The sequence below is a fragment of the Pogoniulus pusillus genome, chromosome 9, assembly GCF_015220805.1.
Source record: "Pogoniulus pusillus isolate bPogPus1 chromosome 9, bPogPus1.pri, whole genome shotgun sequence".
Classification (NCBI taxonomy): Eukaryota; Metazoa; Chordata; class Aves; order Piciformes; family Lybiidae; genus Pogoniulus; species Pogoniulus pusillus.
The window spans coordinates 14,443,952-14,468,182 of NC_087272.1; the positions used below are offsets into that span (position 1 = coordinate 14,443,952).

Consider the following 24,231-nt stretch of genomic DNA (forward strand, 5'->3'; position numbering starts at 1 on the left):
TGTTCCCTGCCCTCACTGAAGCAGGGAAGGAAATGAATACAGAATGTGGAAAGAGAGTCTGTTTTCTGTTTCTGGAGCTGCTGTCCCTATCTCCAGCCAAGTCTGTTTGTGCATGCACACAGCATCCATGTACTGGCTCCTCCAGATCTTGCTGGCCTGAGGTCTGGAGGAGCTTTGTCAGTGATGCTTGTTCTGCTCCTGCCTTTAGTTACAGTGGCTTTCACTGTCATCAATAAGTGGGAGAGAGAGGCTACAAGTTCCTTAATAAAGTTTATTTAATCATAACTATGCTTAGGAAAATACACTTGTAAGGGTTAATATAAGGCAATTTAGTTTAACTTTATACTACATTTTGGACAAAAGACTTCTTATACATGTTTCAGGAAAAAAACAGGATGTATGATCTGGCTTGTTTTACATCTTATTACAAATGTAGAAAAGACTGTCATGCACTACAGTAGAGAGAGCATGAAAAAAAATTACCTTTGGTTTAATTCAGAGAATACAAGTATTGCACTGTAAAAGCATCAAACATGGTGCAACTAAACATCATAAACGTTTCCATGCCAGCTTACAAAAGTTTGTTAGCTAGTGTAATTTTAGAGGGAGGGGGATATATGTACACATAAAACAATTCCATTAGCTATTTGGATTCTGTTAATATTGTATGCATGCCACATATCTACACAACCGACATTCAAGAAAACCCTTGAAATGGATTTAATACCTTTCAACTACATTAAATCTGCCAAGATCGATTAAATCTGTTGAAATCAATTACATTCCTGTATCTTAACCATCCTGTCAGTTGTTAAATATTCTTCTTTAAATGACTAAAGTTCCAGCCTAGATCATCAAAATCCAGAAATAGCAATTACAATACGATGGATTATTAATGCCTAGCTACCCACTTCTCTAGACTATTTCTCAGGGCAGTTACTTTGAGTGTATAGACTCATACAGCAAAAGCCCAAACCACCACGTTGCTCAACTGGGGGCTGGCAGTGGAGGGGTATCAGTGCGCTCATCCTTCCAAACACATATTGGAGGTTGAACACTTGTAAAGGTATTATTGCCAAGGAACACAAAAATGCTAGCACTGGCAAAACCAACACAAAATAATTTAAGAATATTGAAAAAGGAAAAAACAAAACAAAAGGAAAGGTAGCATTGTTTAAAGGGAGCTACAACAATGTACAGCTACTGCATAAGATGGGTTACCTGACCTGCACCCCCCTCCCAATACTCAGTATTAGCGATGTCTAACATTTTAGGTACATGATAATGCATTACATCCTTGCTGTTTTACCATAACATACTCCCAAACCTTAGTCTTAACCAAGCAGAGAATTCCAACACAGTTCTGCAACAACTATAAATCTCTCAGGACACTGTTGTCAGGTCTCAGATAAAAATAATCAACTTTCCTTCTTAATTTGTTATTAATTTATTTTCAGTTTGTAATCTTGTGGAATGAAATACTGCCGAACAGGAGCTGACTGTCGTCTTCAAAGAGTTCTTGTCAGATCAAGCACTGAAACCTTGACCACTTCACAGAAATCTGCAGCAGAGTATCTCAGAGAACCTCTTTGTTTTTATCTCTGAGAGATTAAAAGTCAGTCAACAACATAATTCTTTTCATTTAAAAATAAACCAGAAAAATTATCAAGCCAGTCCAGAAGTTTATTTGAACATAGGTGAAGTCCTTGAAGTCTCTCACAAGATGGCAAAGACTCTTTGCAAGGATATGAAGGGAGCTATAAAACCTCTACACAGTACTGGAATTCCCAGCATCTGCTCACATCGCTCACAAATGGTGGCAATATTATATATAAAGGAAACACTATTGTAAAGAAAAAAATACATCTAAGACTATTACAACTGGTTGTTTAAGAAAACAATTCAACTAGGTTTATTTTCTTAACATTTAACATAAATATAGTTGCAACTTGATCTTCAGTGGACAATGATTGTCACAGCCAAGATAAGGACTGAACGCTAATTAAACAAAAACCTATTATACATTATACAATTTATTTCTGCCATGAGGGATGCCTTCCCTCTCAAATCTTTGGCCTCCTATTACCAATCTCTCCCACAAACAGAAGCAATGTAGCATCGTTGCTCTTTATTCATTCAAGCCAGTGGCTTGGTTTGGAGGGGAAGATGCTGTGGGGACACGCAGAGACAGCAGGTTTTATTCCAGAGCTTGCATTGAGAGTATTTGCCATAAAGTGCTCTGACAAAAACTGTCTGAGCTCCTCACCTCCACTCTCCAAACAAGCACCTGCCTCCAAATTTGCTTCTCTGGACTTGACAAAGAAGCTGCCCGAACTGTCCCACCGAAAAGGCAGCTAATGACAGCCTGAAGAGTGCACAAATGGGACTGGAGGGTTTTGCCTTTTCTCTGCTATTTTGGCTTTCATTTACATTTTGCCACTGGTCAGCAACAAGCGCTAAGCATGCAATTGCTCTTGTGTGTGTGCCAGAAATTACATCTGTTCAGAATTAAAAACTTCTGGTATGACATGTAGACCTGAGATGACAATCTCATCACTAGTGTGCTTCTCTCTGCATGGAAGCAGAAAGATTTTATTAAATTCAACTTGAATAAATAAGGAGCAGGAATTCCTACAGTTTTTAATGCCATGATTATTGCTTACCATTTGATTTATCTTTATTTGCCTGTTTTTTTTGGTGAGTGAGGTGTTAGATTTTGATGAACCGTACTTACAGGACTGCCACTATTGTAGTTTTTTTAAGCTCACAAAGTTTGACTGCAGTCCACCAAAAATTAAAAGAGGAGAGGAAAAAAAATCCTCTGGACTTGCAGAGTCTGCAGACCATTTTCACTGAGAATATGTGTTGTTCTTTCTGGTGATCTCAAATTACAAATTAGAATTTATTTCTCTGTACGTGTCTTCAAAGTGTCAGAATTGGCATTTCCGTGACAAAACAAATCCTACAAAATAGTGTTTTGAAACTGCATTGGTATCCTTTTGCTCATGAACTGTAACATTTTAAAGCCAGTCAAAAATATATAGCCAAATATTTGAAAATTTCAGCAATTCCATGCACAACTAATAATACCCCAGGAAAAAAAAAAAACAAAGAAAAATCTGCAGTAAAGAGCATTACAGAAAACTGCCCCATGGTAAGCAACGGATCCAAATGTTTCCAAATAAAAACAACTTACACAGACAAAACCAAACATGCATATATAAAGTGTACATGTACTGCACAAGCACTATTCCTAAAGGATTACACTGCATAGGTAAAAATCAACAACAATGTGCAATATTTTAAGCCCTTAAAGCACAATTAAAAAAAAAAATCACAAATTAAAAATAACAAACTTGCTCCCCCACAACAAACCCAATTACCTGTCATAGTCATTAAGATATTAATCAAGACAGAGGTTCTCCAATCAAAAGTTGGAAAGACTACTCCCAAAGTTTGGCTCGCCATTAACCTTAGGGGATCTGAAATGTATGTTCACAATTATAATTATCTTAAACAGTTATGTTCATCACTAGACAACTTTGATTTCTTTTACAAAGTGCTCTTCACATAATAGAAGCTATCTTCCTGGTAGAAAAAACATCAAGTAGTTTAACAGCTTAAACATCAAGACACACATGGGGAAAAAAAAGGGATGAGGGGAGAGAGAGAGGGAATTGGCTGCTAGAACAAAAAAGCAACTAATGCTAATGGCTCTATGAACATCCAACTTGTGTATTGTTAGCTACAGTCTTGCTCCTAAAACTCAATTTTGAAATTGCATGAGCTGTTAGACTAGAAGCTTACACTGACTTTGCAGGACACAGCCTCATACATCCTACCTGTCTTCTCTAATGAAGAGATCCAACAGTTAATGAGTTTACCATTACACAAAAAATTGTCAAAAATATTTTCAACTTTAAGAAAATGCCTCAAAACTAAACCAAAAAACAAACCAATGCAGACACTAAAGCAAGCTATGCTAAAAAAAAAAATCTACAATACCTGTACATTAGCTGTATAAGATCTTACAAAAGAAGATTTCTCCAAACCACAGCTATTTCTACTCCTGCCCCTTTGTTGCTTTCTCAAGGTAATACACGTTGACTAAATGGCGATTCAGGTGCTTGCTGTACTCCCCTTCCTTTTTAAAGGAGCGGTCACAGAAGATGCACACATAGTTCTCCTTGGCCACTGGAGTGTCTGCAGCAACTTGGGATGTCTTTGGACTTGTTTCCTCTTGTACGGAGCGGGCGCCATTTAACCCCGAGTCGTCACTTCCTTCTGATATGTTGTCACTTATGTCGCTGCCCTCATGGCTGTGGATGCCCTCATCCTCATCCATTTCCTGAGACTCGTTCACTGCTGTGTTACCTGGAGATGGTAAGGCCAGAGCTCCTTTAGAGCTTTGTGTACACCCTTCTGAAGGCACAGGTGCCAGCACAGCATCTTCTCTTGGCTCTGTCACTGGCAGGCACGTCTTGGTTAGGTCCATCAGATCTGAGTTACTCACAGTTTCTGCCACACAGGTTTCCTCAGACTTCTTCTCAGGTGCCATATCTGTTACCACATCCATGGGCACATCCAAGTTTTTTTCAGAAGACACTGCATGGGAAGATTCCTCAGAATAAACATCTTCCCCTCTGTCCACCTTTCTCTCCTCGTCTTTTTCACTAACAGTGTCTTCGCTCTCTCCTGCTGCAGCAGTTATTTCTTGGTCCTCTACCTCAGCTTCCGTGTTTGCATCCTGAGCTGGCAGACAGTGCTGCTCTGGGTCCTGTATGCAGCTTCCTTTGAGATTGGTGCCCTCCCTCTTGAGAGCATGCCCACCATCATTTAGCGCCACTGTGTCAGTGGGCTCTTGCTCCTTCTGGTCGCTGCCCTCAGTGTCAGGCTTCATGCATTCATCTTCCTCTGTGACAGGACACTCATCTGGCATCTCCTCTTCCTCAATCTTCTCCTGACTGACTTTACTGCTTTTCTTACTGTGCTTATTTTTCAGAGCTTTCTTTTTTCTGTTTTTCTTGAGGCAAGAACTTTGCTTTTTAGGCTCCTCCTCTGGCACAGTATCACTTTTTTGAGCTTCCTGGCAGTCTCTGGGTTTAGCTTCCACTTTCTTTTTCTTTTTTGTTACTGCTGAGGTATCGTTTGCAGGCTCTTCCTTTGAGGAAGTTACTTCAGTGTCTGCCTTTCTTTTGATCTTCTTTGTTTTACATGTTTTCTCAGTATTTTTCTCAGTTTTAATATCCACCTCTTTGTTTTCTGAAGCCGACTTCCGACTTCTGGTTGTCACCTGGCCTGCAGAAACACTGCTCGTTGGCTTCTTCTCCTTTGCCAAATTATCTTTTTTCTCCACTTTCACAATTTTCTCAGTTTTCTTCACAGCTGAATCCGCTTTCGTTTGTTCCTTCTCCACTTTGTCACCAGCGCTTTCAGAAAAGTCAGCTTCACTCTTTTTAGTCCGTAGCTTCACCTTTGAAACATCCATGGTGATGTCAGAACAATCGGGATGCCTGGATTTGATGTGATACTGCAGGTTACATTTCTTGGATGCTGCGTAGTCACAGACAGGACAGAGGAACTGCCGCGGGTTGACGTGGAGCTCAACGTGCTTTTTGAAATTGCTGCGGTCAGCTGTTTTGTAGTCACAGTGTGGGCAAGTCAGAGGCTTTGGCCCATTGTGAACCTGCCTTGCGTGACGAGTTACTTCATGCTGGTTTGAGGCCACGTAGCTGCACTGATCACATTTGAATGGCTTCTCACCTAAGAAAGGAAGGGTGGAAGGGAATGATGGTGATTATCAAGCAGAGGGGGCAATCAATTCCCACTAAATACAGGTAGAGAAATATAAAACTCAAAAGGAAAAAAAATTATCCATGCGCCTTTACAATTAAGTGAAGTCAACATAAGAAATCCACGAGTCACAAACACATTCACAAGACAGCAAGAATAAAATACAAAAGAAGAGAAAAGGGGTGAAGGTTGGGAAGAAGGGTATCCAAAATCAAACAAGCAGTAACAACGTCACAGGTTCTGGCTATGCATACATACCGGCAGAGATCTCTCTACAGTATTATTAGCAAATGGAATCCATACCCAACTGGTCCATTGAATGCATTGTAGAGAAATGGAAATGTAACATTTGATGAATAGCAGTTTCACACAAGAGTTTCAAAAAAGTCCAACTTTACATAGATTTATCATACTTCATGTTTGCATTAAGTAAGAAACAAGGGGAAAGAAGCTAGCAAAAACCAAAGCATGTGAAAGGGACACACTACTCAGATAATCTTCGCCTCTGATAATTTGTTTCATTGTTATAGTGTCTCAAACACATGATGTTCTCTCTAAAGGCTACTCTTTTGATGCCCACCAGATGCAGTCCAAAGCCATCTTGTTACTACTGAAATTTGTTTACAGTTGTGCAACGAATCTTGCAGAAGCGTCCCTGAAATGTTCTGCTTAGTGCATGCTGCCACAGCAGAAGTGGCTTTCCTTTTACACATCAAATAGGAAAAACACTTCCAGCACAATTCAAGTCCCTTAATAGTTTGAAAACATCTGTGCACGTGCAATTTCAGCTGCGGATTTCAGAGCAGCCCTGAGCTCTGAACCAGCATCTCAAAACTGACCCAAAGAACTAATGCATGTGCTGAAAATCTTCTCCAGCCCCTTCTGCTCCTGGTACAATAGCACTTCTCCTATTCCTGCAACATGCTGCCCCAACACTGCCCATACTCCTGGTAGCCACATAGCTGATCTCCATGCAATTTCCTCACAAGCTCTGTAAAAGGCTTCGCTGCCTCTCTGGCGGGAAGGATGGGGACATTTGTTTAAGACTCTAGATCATTTCACATCTGCCCACAGCACTTCTTTAGTATTTAAAGAAGGGTAAATCTGACTCCCTCCCTTCCTGCCTCACTCCTTTCCCTCTCTCCTTCCTTCACGGTGACATTTTCCACAAGTTTAAGCTTGAAACGTTTCACTGCTCATGCTTCTTGCAGGTATGGACTTTTATCACCTACACTTCAACAAATAGTTCCATGTTACACAGTGAGGAAAACACCCAGTCTCTCTTTTACATACAGCTTATGAACAAGCTGATCTAACTGCATAGGTAGTGGCAATGGGGTAACTTAAATGCTGTCTGTTAAGAGTTTGTGTCCATCACTTCTATGAAATCAAGGGGTTTTGTTGTATAAGTGGAAAGGTCATGTACCAAGATGACTGAGAACACAGCTGTGCAGTAGGCTTTAAACTGCTCTGGTTCACGGCCTGACATTTGAAGAAATCTTCAACAGCAGTTTGCCTTAAAAGGCCACCCTGCGAACTGGAGGAGTCCAGAAATTGCCACAGAAAAGGTCCAGCTGCCTGGGCAATGTGGCAAGACATGCAACAGAAGTTCTAAGAGCTATTAATAGCACACCCCTGATAGCAAGAGTCCCATGTACACTTGCACTTCTCTCAGAACAGCCCACACTCTCCCTCCCAGGCCTTTTTGTCAAGGGCCAGGGGCAGATCACATTCCTCAATCTCCTTCAGACTTCCTAATGCAAATGAGGGTAGAGCAAGATATTCATGAAATGGTTTCCAGACTCAGTATTAACCAAACCATTGGAATATTCACATTTAGTTTAGAGGTTCACTCAAAAATATTTTTGTCTTTGGAAGCAGAAAACTTCACTCACAAAATTTTCAAACCAAACTACTGACATGTCATTGCAAAGCTGGCTACTTTTAAAGGGCCTGAATCCCCCTCCACTACAATTAAATGATCTGCCTTCTTTAAAAGCCTCGTTTATTGAAACTAAAACAACTGTTCAGGAAACTTTCCCTACTATTTGCTAGGATTAAGAATTCAGTTAGGTCTGGTCAAATCAGCTACCAGCAAACCAAAACCACAGGCCAAAACCTACTTGAACTCCTCCTACAAGGGTCATAAAGGCCAACTGTGCTGGTGCCTAGAATGCTTATACTCTTATAACTCACAAAAAAGTTATTAATTCATTAAAAAACAGAATTGCAAAAATGAGAATAGATGTTTGTGACACAGCTTATGACCAGCAATGAGACATAAAGGCTTGTGAAAATTACTAATTTAGTTTTGAGTGCCACAAGATTGAGTGAACACCATCTGAGTTTCTTTTTTCCTCCCACATCTCCTTGCCATAAGCAGACACTATTTTGCATCTTTCTGTAACATTAAGCAAGAGCTAAGGGTTCCCTCAGGACCCCCTAGATGAGATGAAATTCACACATCATGGAGGAGACACTCAGCTGGTCTAAATCTTCCCAGACTCATTGATTTGAACTGAGTAATGGCAGCAGAAGACGAGAATCTGCTCCTCTGTCATCATAAAGCTGTACTTACTGCTAGATTACTAGGACTGCTAGAGCAGTCACGTGGACCTGGGAATACACCTTGGAAAGTAAAAGGGAAAAAAAACATATACGTTCCCCTGTTATGACTTACTCAAAACACAGGATATCCTTAGCAGGTAAAGACAACGCTCCATGTTAAAGGAGGAGCTAAAGCTCCTGCCATACTGGTTGAGCTGACACCTCACAAAGAACCAGGCAGCCTGCTCTAGGGGGGCGCGCTTGAGCAGGGGGGGCTGAACCAGGTGACCTCCAGAAGTCCCTTCCAACTCCAGCCAAGCTGCAATTCTATGAACCTCCCCTTTTCCTGAGTCATGCTGCTGCCACCCCTTACCAACCTGAGTGGGTGCGCATGTGTCTGGTCAAATGGGTCTTCTGGGAGCTGGAATAAGGACACATAGCACATTGATAGGGTCGCTCTCCTGCAAAAACACACAGCAAAGTAGTTACTGAGATACAGCAGATTCCCAAACCTGGTTACAGAGTCATACATACAAGGCTTTCATGGATCTCAAAGTTGTATTTAAGGACACGTTATCTCTCAGCAGAGTGACACAGAAAAAAGCATATACCTGAGCTAGACCAGTGTAACATGTCATGCCTTATGAACAATGGTAGTGAAGGGGCAGAATATGAGAGGCACAATCTCACATCCACCTGCAGTCTGACATTCACCTCAGAAAAAACATGATGAGGACAGCTACGTTTAGGAAGCCCTAAGTCACCATAGAGCTGACTTTCTTAGAGTGTTTTCTCCCAGCACTCAGAAGATGCACAAAAGACACAGACTCTGTAAAAAGGCAGGTATAGTCTCGCTTCATGTAACACCTTACCTGAAACCTTCATGCTTATTTGGATTAAGATGGGGAGCAACCATCCATTCAGTGTGGACCTGCATTTGCCAGAACACAAGCACAGATAGAGACTCTCTAATTCCAAAGTTTTACTGGGAGAGTGAAACTGGCTTAGATTGTAGCCACATGATGCTCAGTGAAAGCATGGTGATAGCAAAAGCTTAAGTGAGAGCAGCAACATTGACTTTAAAAGCTCAAATCCCCCTGCCTGAAGAGTTATTTTTTTCTGGGGAGCTAATGGAAACTAACCTGTCATAAATTTAGTCACGCAAGCTAACTGCCCCTTCTGGATACTATCCGTACAATGATACTTGAAAAGCCTTCTCAAGTGAAGACAAACCCCCCAAAAAAGTAGACAGTTTCAGCATTGACATGTTAGGCAGGTCATGATAAGTACTAGGGGTGTTTGCCCAAAAATGCTAGCACAGCCAAGAGATAGAGGCAACCTTGTCTCTACTACAAGTAAAAACCCCTTTTAGTCCTGGATGGACAGCCCAAAAGAAGAGGGGAGTGAAGTTGGAAAGGGAAAAGTAAGTTACTCTACTGTAGCGTTTATTTGACTTATAGTCAGAACTGCACTATAGCATTTTGTTACATTAGTTTAAGCACACAACCAAAGTGTTCTCCAAAATACTGAGAACTGGACATGAGCAAAAGCTTCACAGACAACCAGTTTGGTTGCTTTCAGAGGCATAGCTCTATCTGCACCAGCAGAGACCGGCATCTGCCAGTATATGAGGTGAGGTTTCACTGCTGGCCTCTGCCAAAAGAGCAATAGAGGAGGTCTTTTTAATGCAGACTAATCCCCTATTTCTTCCTCCCATCAAACATTTACACTATCATTCTCGATTAGATCAGCAGTGGAAAGGTCAATTCACCCTCACAACTATAACCCCCCCCCCCCTCCATTTCCAGTTAAAACAAGGTAGGAGATTGGTGCAATACACACAATAAGATTAAGTCATGTAGAAGGGAGGGGTAGTCCTTTCGTTATGAAGAAATGGGTTTGTTTTTAAATGACTCCTTATAGACTGAAAATATGTGGCAAAAGGTCCTGGAATGTTCAGTCCTGCCTTGTTCCCACATTACCTGAAATGTCTTATCTTTAAGTTTAGTTACCTACATCAGAAATGTGGGAAAGGGTTTCTTTCAGCTATTTTACATAAGCCACAGCAACAAAATGTACTGAAGTATGACTAACTTAAAACGTGTTATTGTCACTTGAAAATTAAATGTATGATTACATTGTAAGGGCTGTTTTACAAAATGCTATTCCCCAGAGGATTTTTATTATAATTTTACAAGCTCATTATACACAAATGAGCCACCAAAAAAACCCAGTCTCTACAGACACTTAAACAATAACCCCCTACCTAGCAAATGCTTCAAAAGGCACTTAGCTGCTGCTCCAGAAGAACAGGCAGGCATCAGTTAACAAGTTTAAGGTCATCTCCTGAAATGCCATTAAAACTTATGTCTGCTTAAAATGAAACTGTTTTCATCAAACTTGCAACACAGTGGCAAGCAAGAATGATCCCCTGTAACAGCCAAAAAAAAAGAAGTTAAAATAAATAACAACCCCAAGCTAGGCACTGAACGCTGCCTGAAGTAGATGTCCTATCTACACAGTCCTGCAGACGATTTGAAACTGAGTTTTCCAGAAATGGCTTCTAACGGATCTGCCATGAGGGTAGCTGATGGAGTAAATCAAGTCAGAACTTGATCTAACACATCTAACGAGTCCAGGTGCATCTGTTCCCTGCCACAAAGGGTCCTTTATGCCCCACCAAAGGACGGCCGCCCCGCCCGGGCAGCAGACGGACTCTCTTTCAGATGTAGCCTTCCCAGATGACAAGGTTATAAGTATCTGTAATAAACCACCCTTCTGCCCAAGGTCCCCCGTATTAATCAGCAGTCTGCCACATAAGCACTGCCACATGCTGGAGGCACAGAGCGGGTTCACGACACCTGCTTTCCGACATGGACGCAAGCAACAGGCAAGCATATAACCTCTACCCGCCTTCCAGTGGCCCCCAAACATGCACAGCTCAGGTACTTCTCCCTCCATGCAAGGTACCAGCATGCAGCTCCCTCCCCTGCTCCCGCCCGTGTGCTCTGGCATTTGTGTGTTGATTCAGCAGAAAACCACCCTGGGGAAGAGGAATCTTTTTACTGCCATTTTAGTGAGCTGAGACAACCAGACGCAGGACACGGGGAGAACACTAAGCCTGCCTTTCTCCAGCAAAAGCAGCACCACTCTGGAGTCAGTGTTTCAGAAAACTGGATGGCTCAGACACAGTACAATCCAATTATCTGCAGAGAGGCATTTTCCCACATGTGAAAAGTCAGGCCAAGTACAAAAAAATAGGAGAGAAATGAAAGTATCCACCCAAAATTCTTTAACTCATTAGCAATTAAGAAACCAAAGAAACAAGCAACTCCAGCCTTCAATATTCAGAACTCATTAAATAGGAAGAAGATTAAGTACATATGTACATATCTCTCATCTTCTGTCCAATAAACATATTTATTGAGTTTAAATGAGAACTATAACCCAAAGATATCTTAGTATCACTCGGTTTTTGGTAAATTCAGTACTGTTGCATTTACAGTCTGCAAATACTTCAGACTATAAAATATCTCTGTGTGTTTTCTTCTGGGTTTGAGATTCTTCAGAGGGGTGAGGAGGGTGTGCATTGTAGGCTCGTTTATGCTTTAAAGCAATCAACTACACGTTAGTACCAGCAGAAACTTTTAGCCTGGTGTATAAATACACCTGCCCGTAGTTTATTCATACTTCTTTAGTTGCAATACTCTGTCACACAAAACCAGTGTTACTGCAAACAAGTTGCATTAAAAAAAAATAAATCTCCTAACATATTTGAAAGACTTTTATCAAGTGACAACTTCGTAGTTAAGAGCTAGCAAAGAGACTACTAACAGAATGGACTAAAAACTTCTGAAATCATAATCATCACTCATTTCAGGTTAATTAAATTAACCAAACCAGAAACCTTGACTGCACCACTCTATTTAAAGCAGGAGAGAGGAACTGGACAATATCTTACATAGTTTAATATCCTAGATTTTTTTTTATGTAGAAAAATCCACTGTATTTCATTGCAGAATTGGTCAAATGCAGTGATAACAGAGCACTTCCTCAGCAAACAATGATTAGTTCCTGTAAAACCCAACAAGAGCTTTCAGAGATCAGAGAGGGGACTTAATGTCATGTACAAACACAAGCAGGGACGAATTTAATGTCGAGACAAATGAAAAACGAGTAGGCATCACGGCATTTGGCCATGAGTGCCCTGGAAGATTTATTTGGTTTCTCTCTTTTACGTGGTCATTTTTACCCGGTTTCTTTACTGTTATCTCCCACAATACACACAAAGAAAACGAAGCAGAGGATAAACCATACCGTTTTTCTAACATCTCTCACAATCACCTTTGTTTACTTGTTTAGGAAAAAAAATATTTAGACAGGATTGATTTTTAAACTGACAGTATCCTCTAAGCAACAGCACGTGGCTATTGTTAAGAACATGTCCAAAGCTACCAAAGATCCCAGCAGACCCTCCCAGCTTCTTCAAAGCAGATCCTGAAGCATGCTGACAAACACACACTTCTGCACATTTGAGCTCAAGCCCAGCCCCGAGGCCGCCTGACTCCCGCCCTCCCCTTCCAGACAGCTGCAGACAACTGAACTGAAGCTTCCAAACCATTCATGTCACTGCTATGACAAAACACGACTTCAAAGGCGAAATCCCCCAGTGTTTTGCTCAGCCAGCGCAGCTTACAATAAAGAGGAACCGAGCCAGGTCAGCACGCTAGAAGTTGGCTAGCAAGTCTGTCCTCTCCTCAGGAAGCCTTGACAAGGTGGAAACAAAAGCTTCGGAGAAGCTACAAGAAAGGTCTTAACTGCTGTCCCAGTGCCGCAAAAGGAATCAGGAAGCAAAGCAACTGCACCTCACTGCCTGAAAAGGTGAGATGGCTGTAACACCCCTACATTTCAGGACTCCCCATGTGAGAGGCTGGCACATCTCTCTGATACAAAGCAAAGTATGTCTTAAATCACCTGCAGCCCCAGCTCACACTGAAGGTCCTCCTATTTCACTCGGTATAAACCAGAGAAGAAAGGTGCCTCACACTTTTAAGATCAGGAACCATTGTTAGGTGAAGACAGGAAATCAGGTTAAAGACTCCCTGGAGCCCTTCCTATAGGCCAACAGAAGTATGTGTTTACTGGCTACTGCAGTGTCACAGACCTTATGAAAACCGAGGCCCCTGCACATTAAAAAGAACTAATTCAGTGGGAGCACTACACAGCTCTTATCCTCACTTTGTGGATGCTGGAGGGCTTCTTTGCCTGTGTGCGTCAGCTCTTTCTCTGCAATTACAGCTTAGACAAGTTTTGTCTCAGTCTGAAGGTTTCATCTGCAAAACTACCTATGTAACGTAGGCACATTTTGTGAACTTGCTTGTTTTGCTTTTACAGGATTTCATGCTGTAGACTTTGACAACCATCACAGACACACTTGGTCATGCCCACTTCAAAAAGCTGGCTTAAAATTACTAAACATGATGTTCTTCATCTCCTTTTGGGCTCCTAACATTGTGAGGTTTTCTCAGTTCTCTAGCACCGCAAACTGGAGCTCAAACCAAATACACACTTCCACAAGCCTATAATCTGGCAGCACCAAGGCAAGAGAGTACAGAGCTTTATCAGGGAGGAACAAACACTGCAAATAGAAGCCTTCTGTCTTGCTTCATTCATCACAGCTTCTCAGTACCCTTTATCACGCTTAAATCAAAAAAGACTACTTACCTGTGTGAGTTCGAATATGTTGAATATAATTGTTCTTCCTGTCTGAAAAATAGGAGCATTGTGAGCAGGTATACACTTTTCTGGGAAAATGATTTCTTAGGTGTTTCTTCCAGTGATATTCACTGACAGTAGTGTAAGTGCATATGGTACACTTGTAGACTCTCTCATTTTCCCCTGCTTTGTTGTGGTGCTTCAAGTGAGCCAGATAGTGATCATATCTGTTAGTGTTATAGCCACAACGATCACAACGAATTGGGCCCTTAGAGAAATCCACCTCTTCCGCAGTGCAGGAATCAGAATCCTTCACTTGGGCTTGCTTTTCTGCATTTTCTTCCACAAAGAATTTCTTAGCACTGTGAACCCTGATATGATGCACAAACTCCTCTTCAGACTCTGCCTCATACTGGCAAGGCTTGCAACGAAACGGCTTGCTCTTTAAGCTCTTACATTTGTCCTCTGTGCTTTCTGGAGTACCTGGTGCTTCCAATGATGCATCTTTGTCTACACTGGGAGTCTTAAGAGGGGGGCAAGCAGTTGCATCTTGAGTTTCCACACTAGGAGCTTCAATAGAACTTAATTCTGCATTTTCAGGTGCCTCATGGTCACTGTCAGCAGCTTGGGTGTCTTCCATACCCTCTCCATCACTGTCTGAGAAGTTGCTGTCTCCCACTGTTGTCAGTTCAGCCATTTGCCTCTCCTCTCCAACCAGGTAATCACAGCAGTTGCCATTGACTTCTCCTGTCAAGGCCACATTTGCCAACATAATAAGCTGAGGAGCTGCCAGCTCAGCTTTAGAAAGGTCGTGTAAGTCATACATGTCATTGGACAATGCCATACCAATATTAGCACTGCCAGGAAAGAGGCTGTTCCCACCAGACTGTCCCAGCACTTGAGTTGCCATAGCAGTAATTCTGTTGGAAGAGAAAAGGTACACCTGTGAGCACCCGAGTTGTGGAAAAGCCTCCTCTGCTTTTGTCCAAGCAGCCTTCCAGGTGATACTAGAAAATTAAACCGAGGCACCAGGAGGCAGAACCGGCAACAAGGACTTCCCTGCTATCCCAGACCATGCTCGGCCTCGGGAGGCTGGTGGGGCTCCCATTCCCCTCAAAAAAAGGGCTGCTTGGGTCTGGCCTGCGCGTGGAGAGAGATCCCATCCTGTGGGGACCAGGTGGGGGCCTATGACAACAGGGACCCTCGTGCCTGCTGCCGCAGGGCCTGGGCGGTACTCTGTGTGGGCTTGTGTCCCAGCGCCAGGCCGGGCTGCACCTCAGCGCTGCCCGCTCCCACGGGGGCCGCCGGGACCTCGCAGCTCCCAGAGGCCCGCCATGTCAGACACGGGTGGGTGCTGAGGCCGCCGGGGGCCCATACCCGGCTGCCGACCGCTGAAGGTACCCCACCGGGCCTAAGGTCGACAACAAAAGGGGGTGGCCGGGCTGCCGCCGGCCCCCTCCCCTTCCCTTCCCCCCCTCGCGGCGCAGCCCGGCGCACATCCGCCGAGGGAGGCGGCCGGGGGAGTCGTGCCGTGCCGTGCCCCCGCCGCCGCCGCCCTCCCTCCCTGCCAGGCATGCGGCCATTTTCTGCCTGCCCACACAAAGCGCCCTCCCCGCGCCGCCCACCGCCGACCCCGACCCGCTCGCTACCGCCGGGGGGGTATAGCCGGGCACGGTAGCCCCGCCGCTCCCCCTGCCGCCGGCCCGCGGGGACAGGAGGCGAGACGAGGGCTCGGCTTCCTCCTTCCCCCCCCCCACCCCGCGACGGGCAGGGCAGCGGCCTCTGTGTGGGGGCGCAGGGTAGGAGAAGCGGCTCGGTACCGGCAAGGTCACGGTGGCCGCGCCCACTCGGTGCCCGGCGTCGAGAGGGAGAACGGCGCCCCAGGCCTCCACCCGGGCCCACGACCTGGGGCTGTGCCCGGCCCGACCCGACCCAGCCCGGTCCATGGCGGCATCGCCTTCCGGCGGCGGCGAGACACGGAGAGCGCCCCCGCGGCCGGCGCGACACAGGCGGCGGCCGCGACTCCTTAGCCGTGGTGCTGATCCCCCCCCGCCGCGGCCCGGCCCGCCCCGCCGGGCCCGGCCGCCCCCGCCGGCCGCAGATCAGCTCTGGACAGCGCCTCTCGCCTGGCCCCAGCCTGGCTCGGCCCAATCCGGCTCCTCAGGCCCCCGCGTCCCCCTCCACCCTGCCGTCCTCCGGACCCAGGCCCCGCCGGGTCTCCTCGCACTCACCGGCGGCGCGAGGCCGCCCGGCCGCGCGGCTGCTGCGGGGCGCGGGGCGGTGCGCGCGGGGCCGGGCGCGCGCAAGGCGGGGAGGCGCCGTCGCGCGGCGGGAGGCGCGGCGCATTCCAGCACACAGCGCACAGCGCACAGCGCGCAGCGGCGGCGCCGCCCCGCCCCGCCCCGCCCCCGGCCCGGCCCGGCAGCGGCCGCGGCGCCTGGCGCCGCGGGGCCAGCTGGCCGCGGAGGGGCGGCGAGGGAAGCTGGGTGCCGGGGCTGCGCGGCCGGGCAGGTCACGCGGGGCACAGGGGCCCGGCAGGGTGAAGCCGTGCACCTGAGCAGAAGGTTCGTCCTCCGGGACGGGGGAGTTCGCGCAGACTCCGCTGCCGCGCTCAGCTTTGTTCCGTTCAGGGACGATGCAGCTCAGCAAACTGCCACCGGTTTGCCCACGGTGTCGCCTCCACTGTGCTGCGCCCTGGCACGGGCCAAGCAAACAACCATTGTCCTCAAAATGTAAAGTGCCTCAAGCACTCGTAGGACCCCAGACCTCCACAGCGATTCCTCTTTGTCCCAAAACCAGGGAAACCCACAACCTGCCGCGGAACCCAGCCGGGCCGGGCGACAGCAGGGAGTGCGAGAACAGCACCCAGCCCTTGCCAGGCCGACAGTAAATTCCTCTCTTCAGTGAGGAACCCAGACATCGCAGTGGCTTGCTCTCCTCTAAGGCACTTGTACTGCTCCTCAGCATCAGTATTTGTAGAGTTATGTGGGGCCTAAAACTCACCAGGTTGAGCCGATTTGTAAGTTTAAAGCTGCTGAGAGGACGCCGAGTGCTTAACGAGCTTGTAGCACTGCACATCTCTGTGCTTCAGCTAAATTTGCTCCACTACTGGGCAGAGTGTGTGTAGACAGGGCAAAGTGGGAACTTCTCAAAACCAGGGAAAGCAAATGGGGTTTTGCCTGGATACAGAAATACTGGGATTTGTTGAGGGAGAGTAAGGATACTTGGTTGGATATTTAGATGGGGTACTGAACTAGCATCCTTGATCTATTCCTGCTTAGTCTGTATCCTACCAGGAACTTCAGCCCAGCTGAGCCCAGTTGGTGCCCATTCTCCCATGCCACACTTAAAACCGTGGGACATTTTGAAGCTCCTCTCCCAGTTGGCTGAGGGATTTTATACAGGGTTTTCTTCTTTCCCTCGGAGTAGGCTCTGATCAAATGAGTCCCCCAAAGGTTTTGGATCAGTGTTGAGGAGTTTGACTTCGGAAAGACTGTGCCATATTCACTTTAACCAAGCGGTGCAGGTGCTGGTGTCAGGCCATGAGTGCCAGAGCATGGGGTGCAAGCTGCAGAAGCACTGGTGTTTGTCAGAATCCAAGCCTGCCCTGCTTAACTGCTCAAACTCTTACTCAGCCACTGAGATTTTAGGAGTCGCCCCAGAGCGTGAATACACTAGCAAATGGTGAGCGATAACTCCCCCAGCCCAGACAGCAGAGGCTGGGGGTCTGCACTGGCTGTGTCTTGCCACCTTCCCTGTGAATGTGCCTGCACCAGGCATGTGCCGCTACCCTTCAGTTTAAAACACCACCACAGTTTGGTCACCGGTCCTTGGCACCTGTTGTTCAGCATCTGATATTGGCTCATGGTGATTTGGGTTTTACAGTGGAGGGTTTGGATTATCACACTGCTTTGGTGCTTTTTTAACTGCAACAGGGCACTTCTATCTTTCAGAAAGCTTCTGATTAAAACTTAGCAAAGCATATGAATAACCTAAGAACTTGTCTTTCAAAAAGGCTTCATTTTCTAGGTATTCTTAAAGGAATTTTTACGTTTCCCACTTAGATTTTAAAAAAATATATTAAATACCCTTCACAATTTATATTTCTACAAAAGCTTCATCATTGTACAACTCTATTAAAAAAAAAAAACCACAACAAAACCAGAACCAAATCAAACAAACAAAAAACAATGACCAAACACACAAACTGAAGAAAACCCATCCTCACACCCTCATTTATTAGTAGTTACAGAAAAGCCAGCTATGCCTGCACATCTTCCCAAATGGCCTTATTTCTGCTTATGTATTGCTGGTTCTCAAGGACAAGCTCCTTTCTCCAGCCTCCATATACACCTGCTTGTCTGTCTGCTTTCTTCACCTAGAAGAGGAACTCTGTCATACAGGTGTGTTATGTTACAGGTTTATGTATATGTTTATAATGTCATGAATTCATTTGAAAAAGGCTGCCTTAAAACCTTAACCTGAGGTCTCTCGCCAAGGCATCACACTCTTGCAGCCTCTGTTTAACCTCTTGCTGCACTGCTCTCAGGCTAATTTCCCCTAATTTGGAGTGGGGTGCTTGGGCCATAGCTGTGCTCAGGTGTCAACAGAGGCTACAGCTCTGAGCTGCTGGAAACTTGACTGCATGGGAGAACAGACTCACATCAAAGCTTTGCCTTTCCAAAATATATGGATGTGACTGGCTCAGATGACTCAAAAATCTAACTCAAGTTTCAGTCCAGCTTCCTTAAGTGGTTTCAACATTGCCATTGCTCTGATCCTGAAGAACTTGCTTTATTTGCAGACAGCTCTATGCTCAATGCTCTCCTTATCCCAGCTCCACACAAAAGATGTGTTCCCGGTGAAAAGCTCCATTGAGCTCTGAGCTGAACAGTGGCCCTGAGTTAAGTCTGAGCTATTCACAAGCCCCTTTAACTGTAGTGGCTGCCCCATCAGATTTATAGGTGGAAACTCAAGTTAAACCACCCCTTAGGCAGCAGTCAAGTGCTGTTAGTTATCCAGAGATTTCCAAAAAATCCCACATGTGCATCCCAAGAAATGTTAGTTGCACATGGAAGCAGCTACAGGAATTATTTTGTGGTCAGGGTGCATTTGAGCAGCTTGAATGTAGGGAATTCTGCAGTAAATATGTATCCTGAAAGAAATGATCCACATCAAAGCCTGCAATGTCTGGGGGGGAAAAAAAGGCACAAGTAAATAAAAACTTCTGCCAAAAGAAGAAACTTGATGTTAAGGCTAATAAGATGGATTGTTTCCATTGTGGATCAGCTGGGAAGCAGGGAGTTGAAACCGAGTTTGTGAAAGAAAGGAAACTTCGATATTAACATCCATCTGTTACAAAGATAAAGACACTGCATTTAGAACTGTAAAAGCATTTCAGATGACTTGAGGTCCCTCATGGAACTTACGTTCTTTCCTTTATGTATAATTTCACAATTGGATTTGATGTAAGTGCCCCTTTAGGTTTATCCCCTGGAAGCAGGTGGGGGGCTTTCACCCCATGGTTTCCCTCATATGTTTTGGGTTTTTTTGAGACACCAGATTGCTTAAGCTTATTTGAAAGCACCACTACTAATGTTATCTTAATAGCATTTTAATGTTTATCACTTCACCAGAGATCTCTCTCAGAAACCAGTCTGACCAGATTTCTCAACTTCTGTATCCTGCAAGTGCACCAATTTGCTTTGACTGTCTTTGTTAATGTTATAAAAATGGTTTGCAGTGCCAGTGCTCCTAAAAAAACCCTTCAACGTTAATTGCTTTGGTGCCAGGAAAATAGACTCTAAGGGCACTTGCTTTAAAAATATGATGTAGACTCTACTGAACTTCTAAAAATCTATTCAGAGCATTGCACAATATATACACTTTGTAGCATGGTGCTCTGAAAGGACTTTCTTTTGCTGCTAGTGGGAAGAAAGCATTGCTGCCTGCGTTAAAAAAGATCTCAGTTAATTTTGTTTTGTGCCATTTGCTACTTGTTACATATCTCGTGTCTGAAGGGCAGAATGAGACAAAATTTCAAGCCCTGTGCAGCACCATTTGAATTTCAGGAATTCTGGCTTTAATGAAAAAGCACTTTTTACAGCTTTCAGAATATGCAGGTCTAATGATGACAGGAATCTATTTTTTTGTCAATAGTAAAATACTCTGACTCATAGCCATTCCACCATGCCATCTCCTTTCTTCTTCTGACATGAAGGTTTCTGCACCTGTGTGGTGAATGAGATCAGTAAAACCTACCTACTAAAACTACCTCTCCAGAAATCTCTAGTTTTGGAAGGCAGCACTGGCTTATCTCACCTTGCAGGGTTAGTGTAAATGATACACTAGCTCTTCTGCCTAAAAACTAAGAGTAGTGCAGGGTCAGCTTGTGGGAATATCAATTTAGAGATGGCTAACCAGGTTTAGGTACTTATTCTTGCCTCTCTCAGGAAAGCACACAGAACTGATTTGATTTGTTAGAGTATTGCTACTTCTTGGATAGCAGTTGATATTGTGAAAGGGCAGACTTTGGTAAAGCCACCATTTCATACACTGTGAAATCTCATGCTGAAAGGAGGCAAAGACTCTCCAGATAAATACCCACTGAAAGTAATTTTTCTGCTCACAGGGCTTTTGTCTACAAGTTATCAGGCTTAATATTTCTACCTATTTTCATAGGTTTGCAAAATGTCTTTTGGCTCCTAATAAATGCCTGTTACCAGCTGCTGGGACTGAGATTTTACCAGGCAGTAGATCCAGTGTTCAGACTACCACTGCCAGACGCAGCCCTTCTCAGCCATCTGACTCAAAGGATAAACACAGCACAAACACATCCTGTGGAGTCCTGTCCGCTTCAAAATGTTCTGAATGGCTCATTTTGTGCCATCGGACTTTACACAGCTCTCATTTATGTGTTTGGGGTTCCAAATGATTTCAGGTCATGGAAGGGAAAGCCAGTAGGTACTGAGTGCTGTGAAAGCCTGCTCTCAAGTTTGCAGCTGGAAGCCATGCAGTCGAGCGTCAGGTCTAACCTAATCCGATGCAGGCATTCCTGGCTTCTAAACCAGACAACCAGACAGCTGCCTGGGTAACTGTTTGGAGGGAAGCAGTGTTGTGCTTGGAGTCACAGTGCCACAGCCTAAACAGAGGTGCAGCTGCACCATGTAAAACTGTTTTCAAAAGCTTTTCTTGTATGGGAGCAGAGTAAACTGCTCTGGTGTCTTGGATGATGGCAGGGTAGGGAACCGTGTGCCTGGCGTTTGACAGCAGTTCTCTGGGTGAGAGCTGTTTCTTAAGCAACAGCTCCCTGCTCTTTGCCACAAGCTGATTGACAGCAACAGGAATTACGTAGAGTGGAGAGAGGATATAATGGGCAATTACTAAGTAAGAGAAAGAATAAGGGATGAGGAAGGCCCTATTTAGAAAGAACATGTGGTTGTGTGCTGAGGCTCAGCTGTTCTGACTGCTGTACCATCTTGTCCTGCCCTGCCCTGTCCTGTCCCTTGGTTTCTTCTTCATTCCCTGTGAGTCAAACTCCACACTACAGGTTTGCTCTCAATAGCTCTCCAGCTGGGAGGGACCTGATTTATTCACCTTGGATTGAGAAATTTCACCTAACTTTCCAAAACATCTCTGAGTTTAATCCACATTCCTCTTGCATCTGCTCTGGCTTTAAAGTATCACTCAGCCAAATACATTTGGGATGTTTGCCTCTTCTTCCACACCCTCCTTCACTGAGTTTTCCTCAGAATAGGAGCTGCTGCCTGTTCTAACACTGTTTGCAACCAGGCAGTATCCTGGTCTGAGTCTGACCCTGAGTCTGACTCTAGAAGGGCTGTACTTTTCCAGTATGGGGGACAAAAGCAATCAGACATTGGATAGTCACGAAGGGAGGGTAGCCTAAATCATGCAGTAAGACTGAAATACACCCAGCAGCAGATGTAGAGATGCAGTTAAAAGATCGTTGCTACTTGCTTTAGTGCCCAGTTTCTTTTCCAGAAGCCATAAAGATGGATCTGATTGTATCAAGTCACTGTTCACTCCTAGCCATGCGCTCCAACTTTTGCTGTTCGCACCGCTGCAACTGTAGTTAGGGGGGGCGGGAGGGGAGGTGAAATGAAAACGTAGCCTAGATAAACATAAAAACGCCATGTCCTTTCCACTTCACCTCCAGTAATTGTTCAGTCAACAGAAACATCGTTTCACCAGCCTGAAATAATCCCCAGGAATCAGTGGAGTGTATGAGCATTTTCCCAGGCACACTCTCTGCACTAGCCCGGGGGGGTTACTGGCTTTTCCAGACCCTCAGCTCCTGCGGGAGCTGTGGCTGCCAGCGCCAGGGGAGCCGCACAGGGCAGGGCACCCAGGTGACGGCTGGAGGAGGCCCTCGGGGATGTTTTCTGCCTCTCTGCTTCCAGGTAAGTTGCAGGGTTGCAGCATTTTCAAGAGAGGTTTCACTGATACACCCACACCAGTACAGTACTGGATGATGCCCAGTTATAAACGAGGCTTAACGTTTCTTTTAAATACAGCTAATTCAGCACTCTCTGCAGAGTGATTTTTGATTTGTCCTTTATTTTTCCCCCCCGAATGGGAAGCTAGAAAACAAAAAACAGAACAAAAAACTCGCAACCAAACTGGTATCTCTGCTAACAGCTGCCGCTTCACCCATTGTCCTAGGCGGACAGCTCATCCTCAAACTCCACTTACAAATGTCTCCCTTTCAAGTCTTTTCTTTCGAGTATCATTTCAGCTCATCTCGGACTAACAAAACTCTGCCCACAAGGCAAAGGAACCGGAAAAACCGCATCCCACACACCCTGCAGGGTGATCCCTGCCCCTAGACTTTTGTCTGAGAGCCCAGCAGGACTGGGGATCGTTCAGTGGCCGGTACGATCGGTTTCCTCTCCCAGTCTGGGCTGAGGCCCTGAGGCACTACTGCACGATAGGAAAACCATGCCAGTCACGTTAACTCTCCCCTGGCCAGCCAGCCTGTCTGCTTGGAGACTCTGGGACAGGTGCAGTTGTCGTCTGAACTCAGTGTGCTTCAGCAGCACGGTAAATTGTCAGGGCAAAAGAAGATAAAATTAACTGAAGACAAAACAAAATGCAATCTTGTTTAGGCTAATAAAACATACATCTTCCCTAGAGTTCTCACCTGGCTTACAAAAGTAGACTGTTATGGCTAGAAAAAGGTCCTGCAACCTCTCTGTCTCAGGTGGAAAAGTGGACTAGGGCACCAAGATCTTATTTGCCAAGATAGAGAAACTTTGTTACTTCCATGAGATCTTAAGATTTATCTTCTGTAGATAGGTAACATCTTCTGTAACACAGCACATGCCATAACATAGCACAGACTACAGCTCCCTCTTTTGAAACACAAATGAAGTATTTAATAATTGGCTTTTTTGTTTATTTAGGGCATTGAAACGACATCAACCAAAATGTTGCCTAGCCTTTTCTCCTGGTTTCAGTGGGAAATTAAACCACTTGCTGAGATGGAAGAACGTGGATTTATTTCATCATCATAACCCTAACATTTCATGCACAGCTTCCTGGAAGACACTTAATAACGTTACCTGTCCTCATTTGCACTTTGAAACATTAACACTTGTTAAGCAGTCTTTTCTGCAAACTGTGAAGGTGTTTGAATGCTGTCAGAGCAACTGCTTATTCAAATCATTGGTGTGACAGAAATGCTGAGTAAAGAGGTGCCAGCGATTGTACCATTATTATTATTATTATTATTATTTTTAGTCTACGTTTAAATTCTGTGCCAATAATTTATATTGGGACAGGAACACAAAATACTTAACACTTCTCTCTCCTTCCACCTATGCCAGCCAACAAAAGCTCTAGTGCAATGGCAGGTATGCTGTTTGCAGAATTTCGGTAAGCTGTATTGGGAGGAGCACATTTTAGCTGGCATTACCTTTTTGTATTAGACTTATCCTAGTACATAAGGATGTTAGAGCTAGCTCATTCTGCCCAGGAGGAAAGCTCTGTCCAGCCCAGTATTCTGATTGACAGAGGCCATTAACACCTCCTCAGGAATTCAAGATCTAGGGGATTTCTGAGCCAGAAGTCACATAACTGCTTAGTCATGGATGTGTTTACTTTTTGATAAATTGCCTAATCCTTTCTATCTCATCTTTGGGTTTGGCCTCAAAAATA

The 24,231-nt window shown here is 44.9% G+C and overlaps 1 protein-coding gene across 2 annotated transcripts; it reads right to left on the reverse strand.

Annotated features, from left to right (window-relative positions):
• Positions 1-257: 257 nt before the first annotated feature.
• REST (RE1 silencing transcription factor) lies at positions 258-16,340 on the reverse strand. Of its 2 annotated transcripts, none has more exons than XM_064148587.1 (4): positions 16,287-16,340; positions 14,065-14,975; positions 8,718-8,801; positions 258-5,763 (listed from the first exon to the last, which is right to left on the reverse strand). In XM_064148587.1, exons 2-4 carry the CDS (start codon positions 14,963-14,965, stop codon positions 4,064-4,066), a joined length of 2,685 nt encoding a protein of 894 aa, XP_064004657.1. In that variant the 5' UTR covers positions 14,966-14,975; positions 16,287-16,340; the 3' UTR covers positions 258-4,063. The 2 variants fall into 2 exon arrangements, with proteins under 2 accessions (XP_064004657.1, XP_064004658.1); XM_064148588.1 differs by lacking the exon at positions 16,287-16,340 and adding an exon at positions 15,876-15,975.
• Between the last annotated feature and the right edge of the window lie 7,891 nt (positions 16,341-24,231).

Coding starts and splice junctions, on each gene's coding strand:
- REST (XM_064148587.1), bottom strand. CDS start 14,965: ATGGCAACTCAAGTGCTGGGACAGTCTGGTGGGAACAGCCTCTTTCCT. Junction 8,802..14,064: donor ACATATTCGAACTCACACAG/GTAAGTAGTCTT, acceptor GTGTTTTTGCAG/GAGAGCGACCCTATCAATGT. Junction 5,764..8,717: donor ACACATGCGCACCCACTCAG/GTTGGTAAGGGG, acceptor TTCCTTTCTTAG/GTGAGAAGCCATTCAAATGT.